Here is a 12,301-nt window from a genome sequence, read left to right as displayed (position 1 = left end):
TTCCGCTTAAATCCATCACAATGAATAATTTAAGTCTCAGAATAAAGCACAAATTGTGTTTTTGAACTGCATCTTCCAACGTCGACACAAATTAACCAGTGGAGGGATTTAGGATTACAGAAACAACAAACCACACCCTCCAAATGCTGCAGGTGATCAGGAGCATGGAAATACTATACTAATCCCATTCTGTCACAGTTTCCAGCACACAAACAAACGTTATATGAGAAAGGATTTCTGAAAGTAATCCACAAATTATATTTGGACATTAATTATTAACCAGAAGACTCAACTAAATTTAAAGGCATCTATTCTCTGCAAAACAAACTGGTTGCTGGTTTTAAAAATACTTACTTCCTCAAAGAAATATTGAGTAAAGAACCATAATCCCAAGGGCTACAACTAAATGGAAAGGATTTATGTATAAAAAAAATTGTGGCATTTAGAAAAACTGAAGATCAAATATTTAAAGCGATTGGTATGACAATAATATGAGGAAATACATTTTTCTCTCCAAGAGTAGCAGGGTTCAAGAAAGACTGGAACAGGCAGAAGCATTTATCATACTGTAAAAGTATTTGCACGTCTGCTTGGAGACCCAACCTGCAGGACTAGAGACCAGGTGCTGGTCTGGCTTGGACACAACAGTTCAAATGGCCCCTTTCTGCATTGCGATTCTAGTGCAATGGAAGTGATCTCAGTCGTCCACTTCCTGTTAATTGCTCTGCTACTTTATAGATTATAAAGGCCAAGGTCCTGAAAATAGTGAGAGTATTACATTTAAAATCAATTTTCATTCCAGTCAGCAGTGAAACACATCAGTACAGCTTTTGTAATTCCCACACTAAGCAGAGTCCAAAAATATTTTATGCACTCATTTATAAAGGTAATCCCCCACTAATCTGAACAAGTCATCTATTGCATGTTGAAACAATGATCCATTAAACAATACACAAGTCAATAGGTGTGGAATGCATTTCAAAAATCATTCATATTTCTCAGCTCTAATCATTTTTATCTACTCATAAACACTAACAAAACTAATTACTGTAGGTTGCAAGCAGAAACAGTACCATTCCCAACCCCCTGCCAATAATGTAGCAGCTTTGCAAGCATGCAAAAGCTTAATCGGTGCTGTGACCAGCTCCAAGTGCAGAGACTCTACATCACCTTCATTGACCTCAACAAAGCCTTTGACACCGTGAGCAGGAAAGGGCTTTGGCAAATACTAGAGCGCCTCGGATGCCCCCCCAAGTTCCTCAACATGGTTATCCAACTGCACGAAAACCAACAAGGTCGGGTCAGATACAGAAATGAGCTCTCTGAACCCTTCTCCATTGACAACAGCGTGAAGCAAGGCTGCGTCCTCGAACCAACCCTCTTTACTATCTTCTTCAGCATGATGCTGAATCAAGCCATAAAAGACCTCAACAATGAAGACGCTGTTTACATCCGGTACCGCACGGATGGCAGTCTCTTCAATCTGAGGCACCTGCAAGCTCACACCAAGACACAAGAGCAACTTGTCCGTGAACTACTCTTTGCAGACAACGCTGCTTTAGTTGCCCATTCAGAGCCAGCTCTCCAGCGCATGACGTCCTGTTTTGCGGAAACTGCCAAAATGTTTGGCCTGGAAGTCAGCCTGAAGAAAACTGAGGTCCTCCATCAGCTAGCACACCACCATGACTATCAGCCCCCCCACATCTCCTTCGGACACATAGACCTCAAAACAGTCAACCAGTTTACCTACCTCAGCTGCACCATTTCATCTGATGCAAGGATCGACAACGAGATAGACAACAGACTCGCCAAGGCAAATAGCGCCTTTGGAAGACTACACAAAAAAGTCTGGAAAAACAATCACCTGAAGAAACACACAAGGATCAGCGTGTACAGAGCCATTGTCATACCCACGCTCCTGTTCGGCTGAATCATGGGTCCTCTACCGGCATCACCTACGGCTCCTAGAACGCTTCCATCAGCGTTGTCTCCACTCCATCCTCAACATTCATTGGAATGACTTCATCACCAACATCAAAGTATTCGAGCTGGCAGAATCCACAAGCATCGAATCCACGCTGCTGAAGACCCAACTGCGCTGGGTGAGTCACGTCTCCAGAATGGAAGACCATCGCCTTCCCAAGATCGTGTTATATGGCGAGCTCTCCACTGGCCACCGAGACAGAGGTGCACCAAAGAAGAGATACAAGGACTGCTTAAAGAAATCTCTTGGTGCCTGCCACATTGACCACCGCCAGTGGGCTGATCTTGCCTCCAACCATGTATCTTGGCGCCTCACAGTTCGGCGGGCAGCAACCTCCTTTGAAGAAGACCGCAGAGCCCACCTCACTGACAAAAGACAAAGGAGGAAAAACCCAACACCCAACCCCAACCAACGAATTTTCCCTTGCAACCGCTGCAACCGTGCCGGCATCGGATTTGTCAGTCACCAACGAGCCTGCAGCAGACGTGGACCTACCCCTCCATAAATCTTCGTCCGCGAAGCCAAGCCAAAGAAGAATCGGTGCTGCGACCAGCCCTTGACTTTTGCAGGACTTTTGATTTGGGTGTACATTACATTTGATAATAGAATTTGCATTTAAACATGGACATCCAGAACAAAAAGACCACACTCACCCATAAAGAGGCCCATCGTTACCAATCGCAGAGACCATAATCACTTTATTAGCAGTTAGTTCCCAAACCTACAGGGAGAAAAAGGCCTTCAAATTAACATTTGCATCTTTTCTCCTCCCAAAAGAGAACCATATTGTTGTAATCTTATTACATAACCATTTTAGGTTTGCTTTGCCTTGGTGATTTTTAAATTAATCAAATGATTAAACAAAAAACACATTAGCTAAACTTTTAAAATGTAGTAATATCAATATTATTGAAGAGATGACAATGGAAAGGAAAGGCAAGAGAGCACTGGTACTTGGTTTATTTTAAGTTGAGTAACACCAGAGTAAAAAAATTATGGATGTTCCAGTATCTATAATATTGTAATGCAAATATTGTACCTGGGCACAAGCTAAAAGCAAGACTATGCCAAGGGATCTTCAAGCCTTTTCAACTTGGCTCTGCTAAGGAGTAATCACGTTCAGCATTACAGAACATAGGACAGAATAAGGTAGGAAGAGAGATCTGGCTAATTATGCCAACACAACATTAAGAACACTGTGCTATTATTTATCCAGTGCATTTTATGAACAGGCAGCTGAAGCAAACATTGCTACAGTAGAACCATAGAGCATTACCATCATTGATGCTAAACTTTTCTCATCTGGTTCCATCAACCAATGTACTTAATAATCCCTCCATGGATCTATCCAAATATCTCTTCAATGTTGAACCCCCTCCACTGGCATCTCATTGCACACTCTCACCAGCCTGAGTGAAGTAGTTCCCCCTAATGTTCCCCTTAAACATTTCACCTTTCACTCTTAACCCACATCCTCGCATTCATGTTTCATCTAACTTCAGTGGAAAAAAGCTGGCTTGAATTTATCTGACGGACACCCACAGAGGTTCATGCACCTCTATCAGATCACCCTTCATTCTCCAACACTCCAAGGAATAAAGTCCTAACCTATTCAAGCTTTCTCTATAACTCAGCTCCAAGTCCCAGGAATATTCCTGTAAATTTTCACTGCAAAAATCCTTTGTACTATGAATTAACCAGTAGCAAACACAAATAGCATGCACAACAACTAAAAGCACAGGAGGATATTTGACTCACAAAAAGCAGCCATTTCCCATTAATCCTCCCCACTGAACCATGGAAATTTGTGTAACTTATCTTATCAACAAAAGGATGATCCATGAAGTCTGGTCCTCCTATTCTGAGGTTCAAAACATCTATTGACCTTATCTTACCTTATCAACAAAAGGATGGTCCATGAAGTCTGGTCCTCCTATGCTGAGGTTCAGAACATCGATTTTCTTCAAAATTGCATAATTAAAGGCATCCAGAAACCAAGATGTATAGGAAACCTGTTTATTGACAAATCAAATTTTTATTAAAACAAAGAATCATCAAATCTATTAGACTAACTTCCTTTAGATTTCTTCCCCCTTACCTTCCTAACAACCTCAATCCAATTTGTTACTAAGCAGTTAGTCAAAACGATCCTTGCCGAATCATCAACACCGCCATAATCCAATCAACCAGCGCTTCTTGAAAGCGCCCTTCAGTAACAAAATAATTCATTTGAAAGCCCCAATCAACCAACTTCCAGACCAAGATCAAAAACTTTGGGCCAATTCCATAAACTTTCAAGGATCAAAATTCTGATGAGGGGTCTTTGACCTGAAACATTAATTGTTTGATTTTTCCAACTCTACAAAATAAAAACCTAACAAACACAGCTATGACAATAATTCAAAAAATATTGTTTTCCTTGGACTAACTGAAGTACATTCCATTTGAGTTCTCCCAACATTGGCTTTTATTAGATGAGAAAAATCCTGAATTTCAGTTTATCCAACATTTTGTTTACTTTAAGAAGTTTGCTGCTCAAGAAAGATGGCTTTATGGGAATTTTAAAAAGAAAAACAAAATGCAAGGTGGTGAGTAAACCAAAATAAATCTGATCATTGAAACTCAAAAGTCAGACAAGTTAATGATCACTTAAGAATCATCCTTTTAGTGCCACAATAAATGTACTCACTTCAAATTAAGTGGTAGCCCATTAAGCCACATGATTAGAAAGATTTACACCAAGATCAGAGCAACAGGCATTGGTCACGTTTCCCTTGCTGGGTGCAGGGATGTCCTCGAAAAGAGGAAGCAGGGATGTCCTCGAAAAGAGGAAGCAGGGATGTCCTCGAAAAGAGGAAGCAGGGATGTCCTCGAAAAGAGGAAGCAGGGATGTCCTCGAAAAGAGGAAGCAGGGATGTCCTCGAAAAGAGGAAGCAGGGATGTCCTCGAAAAGAGGAAGCAGGGATGTCCTCGAAAAGAGGAAGCAGGGATGTCCTCGAAAAGAGGAAGCAGGGATGTCCTCGAAAAGAGGAAGCAGGGATGTCCTCGAAAAGAGGAAGCAGGGATGTCCTCGAAAAGAGGAAGCAGGGATGTCCTCGAAAAGAGGAAGCAGGGATGTCCTCGAAAAGAGGAAGCAGGGATGTCCTCGAAAAGAGGAAGCAGGGATGTCCTCGAAAAGAGGAAGCAGGGATGTCCTCGAAAAGAGGAAGCAGGGATGTCCTCGAAAAGAGGAAGCAGGGATGTCCTCGAAAAGAGGAAGCAGGGATGTCCTCGAAAAGAGGAAGCAGGGATGTCCTCGAAAAGAGGAAGCAGGGATGTCCTCGAAAAGAGGAAGCAGGGATGTCCTCGAAAAGAGGAAGCAGGGATGTCCTCGAAAAGAGGAAGCAGGGATGTCCTCGAAAAGAGGAAGCAGGGATGTCCTCGAAAAGAGGAAGCAGGGATGTCCTCGAAAAGAGGAAGCAGGGATGTCCTCGAAAAGAGGAAGCAGGGATGTCCTCGAAAAGAGGAAGCAGGGATGTCCTCGAAAAGAGGAAGCAGGGATGTCCTCGAAAAGAGGAAGCAGGGATGTCCTCGAAAAGAGGAAGCAGGGATGTCCTCGAAAAGAGGAAGCAGGGATGTCCTCGAAAAGAGGAAGCAGGGATGTCCTCGAAAAGAGGAAGCAGGGATGTCCTCGAAAAGAGGAAGCAGGGATGTCCTCGAAAAGAGGAAGCAGGGATGTCCTCGAAAAGAGGAAGCAGGGATGTCCTCGAAAAGAGGAAGCAGGGATGTCCTCGAAAAGAGGAAGCAGGGATGTCCTCGAAAAGAGGAAGCAGGGATGTCCTCGAAAAGAGGAAGCAGGGATGTCCTCGAAAAGAGGAAGCAGGGATGTCCTCGAAAAGAGGAAGCAGGGATGTCCTCGAAAAGAGGAAGCAGGGATGTCCTCGAAAAGAGGAAGCAGGGATGTCCTCGAAAAGAGGAAGCAGGGATGTCCTCGAAAAGAGGAAGCAGGGATGTCCTCGAAAAGAGGAAGCAGGGATGTCCTCGAAAAGAGGAAGCAGGGATGTCCTCGAAAAGAGGAAGCAGGGATGTCCTCGAAAAGAGGAAGCAGGGATGTCCTCGAAAAGAGGAAGCAGGGATGTCCTCGAAAAGAGGAAGCAGGGATGTCCTCGAAAAGAGGAAGCAGGGATGTCCTCGAAAAGAGGAAGCAGGGATGTCCTCGAAAAGAGGAAGCAGGGATGTCCTCGAAAAGAGGAAGCAGGGATGTCCTCGAAAAGAGGAAGCAGGGATGTCCTCGAAAAGAGGAAGCAGGGATGTCCTCGAAAAGAGGAAGCAGGGATGTCCTCGAAAAGAGGAAGCAGGGATGTCCTCGAAAAGAGGAAGCAGGGATGTCCTCGAAAAGAGGAAGCAGGGATGTCCTCGAAAAGAGGAAGCAGGGATGTCCTCGAAAAGAGGAAGCAGGGATGTCCTCGAAAAGAGGAAGCAGGGATGTCCTCGAAAAGAGGAAGCAGGGATGTCCTCGAAAAGAGGAAGCAGGGATGTCCTCGAAAAGAGGAAGCAGGGATGTCCTCGAAAAGAGGAAGCAGGGATGTCCTCGAAAAGAGGAAGCAGGGATGTCCTCGAAAAGAGGAAGCAGGGATGTCCTCGAAAAGAGGAAGCAGGGATGTCCTCGAAAAGAGGAAGCAGGGATGTCCTCGAAAAGAGGAAGCAGGGATGTCCTCGAAAAGAGGAAGCAGGGATGTCCTCGAAAAGAGGAAGCAGGGATGTCCTCGAAAAGAGGAAGCAGGGATGTCCTCGAAAAGAGGAAGCAGGGATGTCCTCGAAAAGAGGAAGCAGGGATGTCCTCGAAAAGAGGAAGCAGGGATGTCCTCGAAAAGAGGAAGCAGGGATGTCCTCGAAAAGAGGAAGCAGGGATGTCCTCGAAAAGAGGAAGCAGGGATGTCCTCGAAAAGAGGAAGCAGGGATGTCCTCGAAAAGAGGAAGCAGGGATGTCCTCGAAAAGAGGAAGCAGGGATGTCCTCGAAAAGAGGAAGCAGGGATGTCCTCGAAAAGAGGAAGCAGGGATGTCCTCGAAAAGAGGAAGCAGGGATGTCCTCGAAAAGAGGAAGCAGGGATGTCCTCGAAAAGAGGAAGCAGGGATGTCCTCGAAAAGAGGAAGCAGGGATGTCCTCGAAAAGAGGAAGCAGGGATGTCCTCGAAAAGAGGAAGCAGGGATGTCCTCGAAAAGAGGAAGCAGGGATGTCCTCGAAAAGAGGAAGCAGGGATGTCCTCGAAAAGAGGAAGCAGGGATGTCCTCGAAAAGAGGAAGCAGGGATGTCCTCGAAAAGAGGAAGCAGGGATGTCCTCGAAAAGAGGAAGCAGGGATGTCCTCGAAAAGAGGAAGCAGGGATGTCCTCGAAAAGAGGAAGCAGGGATGTCCTCGAAAAGAGGAAGCAGGGATGTCCTCGAAAAGAGGAAGCAGGGATGTCCTCGAAAAGAGGAAGCAGGGATGTCCTCGAAAAGAGGAAGCAGGGATGTCCTCGAAAAGAGGAAGCAGGGATGTCCTCGAAAAGAGGAAGCAGGGATGTCCTCGAAAAGAGGAAGCAGGGATGTCCTCGAAAAGAGGAAGCAGGGATGTCCTCGAAAAGAGGAAGCAGGGATGTCCTCGAAAAGAGGAAGCAGGGATGTCCTCGAAAAGAGGAAGCAGGGATGTCCTCGAAAAGAGGAAGCAGGGATGTCCTCGAAAAGAGGAAGCAGGGATGTCCTCGAAAAGAGGAAGCAGGGATGTCCTCGAAAAGAGGAAGCAGGGATGTCCTCGAAAAGAGGAAGCAGGGATGTCCTCGAAAAGAGGAAGCAGGGATGTCCTCGAAAAGAGGAAGCAGGGATGTCCTCGAAAAGAGGAAGCAGGGATGTCCTCGAAAAGAGGAAGCAGGGATGTCCTCGAAAAGAGGAAGCAGGGATGTCCTCGAAAAGAGGAAGCAGGGATGTCCTCGAAAAGAGGAAGCAGGGATGTCCTCGAAAAGAGGAAGCAGGGATGTCCTCGAAAAGAGGAAGCAGGGATGTCCTCGAAAAGAGGAAGCAGGGATGTCCTCGAAAAGAGGAAGCAGGGATGTCCTCTATAAGAGGAAGCAGGGATGTCCTCTATAAGAGGAAGCAGGGATGTCCTCTATAAGAGGAAGCAGGGATGTCCTCTATAAGAGGAAGCAGGGATGTCCTCTATAAGAGGAAGCAGGGATGTCCTCTATAAGAGGACATGCTGAAAGTATTGATGGAGGCATCAAAATTAAAGATATAATATTTTCCATCTATCTTCTCTTCCTACTCCTTGGTGAGATTTCCATAGCACAGGATCCACACAGAGAACTAAAGACCTCCAACTGTAACTTTGATTATACAAGCTATTTGTCAGAGGATGACTACTCAAAACATCAGCAGCAAAACAAGCCTCCATGCCACAACTCATACTCCCTCCAACTATTAAAAGTCGACCAAACACAACTACAAAAAGACTGAGAGATCGCCTTGTTGAGCACCTTTGTTCTCTCTGCTGTAATAGCAGGGATCTCCCAGTGACAACCCATTTCAATTCTCTGCCCCATTCCCATGTCAACATGTCTGTTCATGATCTCATGAAGTGCCCAAATGAGACCACCCACAAACTGGAGGAACTACAACTTCTATTCCATTTGGGTACCCCCAACCAGATAGCATTAACATGGACTTCTCCAGATTCCTTAATGCCACCATCCCTCTCCCACCCCCCCCCCCCATCTCTCTTGCTCCGTATCCCTATGGCTCCTTTCCATCTGCTCTGCATTCATAAAGGTTTCCCCACCCCTTCCCAATCAATTCTCACCTTTTCTCTCCTGCTGTCTTATTCACGACTACCTATGGTCTCTTGGCCTATGCTCCTCCCCCTGTCCATGATTCTTTGTCTGCTTTTCACTCATACCGCGACAAAGAACTCAGGCCCAAAATGTTGTTTATATACCTTCGTCTCCTCTCAATGCTGCAGGGCCTGCTGAGTTCCTACAGCACATGTATATTTATGAAAAGAATTCAAAAAAACATTCCGTTCCATGCTCAAACTGAAGATATAATCAAGGATCGTGCAAGAGTAAGCCAGTGCAACCATTCATGGCATTGTAGGCTGGCACCAAGATGCTATTAATTTCCACATTTTATACGTGAGTGAGAGCTAAAAGTATCACCATAATAATGCAATGTACTTAATAATTACAAGTTACACTGAGTACAGAAAGACAAGTGGGAATGGAAATTGTGAAGAGGACACATGGCAGTTTTAAAAGGGATGTTGATTAATGAAAATGGAAAGATCTGGCAAATGGAATATGGTTTGGGAAAATGCAAAGTTGCCTATTTTGGCAACAAAATAAAACAAATATCTAAAAGGTGAAAGGACACAGAAATCTAGGTGCCCTGGCAGATGATTTGTAAAAAAAAAGCTAACAACGTCATTGATTAATCGCAATAATCAAACTCAACTACATCTCCACACAGTGTTGGAGATTTCAGGAAGAACATTAAAGTGCTGGAAGTTCAGGGATGGTGGTTTCACCGATACTGGAGATGGGTGGGGTTATCTTGCACAAATTAAGCTTTTAACAGATGGAATTTCAAAGAGTAGGTAGAAAACAAACAAAATCTTAAGACAGGGTGGATTTGGAGAATGTTTCCTTTTGTAAGGGAATCTAAAAGTAGGCAAACATTGTTCAACAGGAAGTTGTGCCATTTAGGACAGAGGGGAGAAAGATTCTCCAACTACTGCCCCCACCACCTACCCCCAATTTTCTGGGATTTTTTTTCTTCCTCTCAGAGCGGTGAAATTGTTTTTGAATATTTTTAAGGAACAGGAAGACAGTTGCTTGATAAGCATGGTGAGTATGAAAGGTTCCCTTGGGTAAATGACAAAGTAGAGTCGAGGTCATAATCAAATCATCCATGAACTTATTGAATGACAAGTAGGTTACTTGGAAGAGTCAAGTAACCTACTTCTCCTTTCGTGTGCAATCAGATCAAAGAAAGCAATAGTATTTGCAAGGGCTCATCAGCAGTTGGATATTTATTAAACATTTCCTCGTTGGTTCATATCCAACTAGGATTTGGTTTCACAGGATTGTGATGGTGTTACCCATTGATTAGAATTTAGGATAAAAGGGACATGCAATCCAGGTTGGGCAACTTATTTAACAATGTGCAATTGGATTCACTGAAAGGGAAAAAGGTTTCAAAACTTGTTACAAAATTATTTCCATTGCAAATTTAAAAACATACCTGGAATTTGAACCAGTTACATAATAAGCAGATTGTACTGGTATGCGTGAAGGGTAGAGATGTTTATATATTTGCAATTTAGAGGTTGGCTTCAAAAAAAGAATTCTACTTATTATTTTGTTTCTTATTCACCTCTCAAATTGCTTTTTTTTTTAAAAAAAAACTACACATTCCTTGAACAGCTGCACGTGATGTTGGCCTATATTTTGCATTTGGGATGCAGTTATTAAAGAGGTTTTTTTTAAATAAGGACAAAGTCCTAGTTTTGACAGTTTGGGTGTGAAATATTTCAGGGAGGTGAATTGACCTAACAGTTTAAATTGTGGATCTGGATCTTTTGGATAATTCTTTGTCTGATGCACTTAATTTTTTAAAATATGTTAATAACTTACTATTCTAACTGAATTGAACAATCAAGTTTCTCTCAAAGGTCTGCTTACATGAATACAAACACTTTGTTCCATAATTCGACATGCTGAGAACAGGTTCTTTAAACAAAGTGTTTGGCCCTTTCATTAAAATAAGTGAAAATATTATTAAGAATGACAGAGCTCCTACAGATGAGGATGTGGGGGAAAATACTTGAGGATCACAAAGTCATGAGTTGATTACTATGAGGTAACAAGTTGCAGAATATCTGCTTAGAACATAGAACAATATAGCACAATACTGGCCCTTTGGCCCAAGATATTGTGATGAACTATATAAATCTACTCCACATCAATTTCACCCTTCCCTCCCTCACAACCTATAACCCTCCATTGATCTTACATCAATGTACCTAACTAAGAGTCTTTTATATGCTCCTATTCTATCAGCTCTCTCTCCACCCCCAGCAATACATTTCAGGCACCCACAACTTTTGATGACACCAAGACAAAGTAATAGACCTACTAAATCATATTTCTTTAAAAGATATTTCTTTCTTCTATCCACTTAAAGATGCCAGTTGTGCATTAATTACAATATCTATATGAGTCTTTTGAAAATCATTTAGGAGTCATGCTTTTTTAAAAATATATAAATCTTTCCTGCCAAAGTGAAAACATTTCATATTCCCCCCCACTCCCCACACCATACTCCATCTGCCAGATCTTTGCCCACTTGCTTAATATCCTTTCATAATTTCCTCGCGTCCTCACAATTTCCACACCCACTTACCTTCGTCCTCAACAAACCTAGCAACCACATGCATGAGGTATTCATCCGTCATTGAAACAAGTGTCGTTAAGTGTCAATTTTGATAACTTGTTCTATTTGCTCTTACCCCATTTCCCTGTCTTCAGGAAACATGACAAAATTATGTTTCCAAACCATTTAGCAAGTCTGTGTGATTAAGAGTCCAAGGTAATATTTACATCCAATGACAATGACAACCAGAAACAGGATGCATTTGCAAGTTCCAGCCAGCGATTCATTTACAGCAAAACTAACTAGTCCTATTGAAAATACAGAACTTTTGATTTATAAAAGGGATGTTCTTGAAAAATACGTTGTGGAAAATCTCAAAATCAGAAAGTTGTGGAAAAATTTTCCATGGGTATTTTGATGCGATGTGTCCCAATTGAGAGAGTGGCCCATTATTCATTAAAGTCAAAGTTAACTGTGTTAATTGAAGTAAAATCCTCTAAATCAGAGGTGCTCAGCCTTTTATTCCCTACCTGCAGATTACCTTAAGCATTCCCTTAATTAAAACAGACCACCTATAAAAACATCATGAAGTGTGAGGGGAAGAAGTTAAAAGAGTGAATTCAAGCTCCTTCCCAGATCACCAACAGGATGTGTCCTTGGTTTTTAGGAACGTTTTTTGTCAAGCTTACAACTTAGTTTTACATAATACTTTATTATCAGTAATACTCTTCTTCACCATGGACCAACTATTACAGAGTGCATTTCTCAACTTGTACTAAATCATTAATGGCATTGCAAAAAAAACCCCCAAATATCTTTAAATTGAGGAATTACTGTATATCATTTGCAACAAATTAAATTTGACAATATGGTTAAGCCAGTGAATTTGCTTCTGAAAATCTGCGCAGGTCACTTGACCAGCTGATTATTTTATTT

At 42.8% G+C, this 12,301-nt stretch overlaps 1 protein-coding gene across 3 annotated transcripts in view; it reads right to left on the bottom strand.

Moving 5' to 3' along the window:
- Positions 1-12,301, bottom strand: part of mbtps1 (membrane-bound transcription factor peptidase, site 1) — a 115,414-nt gene that overhangs the window by 58,223 nt on the left and 44,890 nt on the right. For all 3 annotated transcript variants that reach the window (XR_011345693.1, XM_069901209.1, XM_069901210.1), the window contains exons 7-8: positions 3,880-3,996; positions 2,638-2,705 (exon numbers count right to left, since the gene is read on the bottom strand). Coding sequence is in view for 2 of the 3 variants with exons in the window: in XM_069901209.1 (XP_069757310.1) it covers positions 2,638-2,705; positions 3,880-3,996 (185 nt within the window). In the remaining variant the exon portion in view is untranslated. The remainder of the gene's footprint in view (positions 1-2,637; positions 2,706-3,879; positions 3,997-12,301) is intronic.

This window comes from Narcine bancroftii, chromosome 10 (assembly GCF_036971445.1).
Source record: "Narcine bancroftii isolate sNarBan1 chromosome 10, sNarBan1.hap1, whole genome shotgun sequence".
NCBI classification, from domain to species: domain Eukaryota; kingdom Metazoa; phylum Chordata; class Chondrichthyes; order Torpediniformes; family Narcinidae; genus Narcine; species Narcine bancroftii.
Note: the sequence above shows the minus strand (reverse complement) of the source record. Positions and strands in the feature narration are given on the sequence as shown.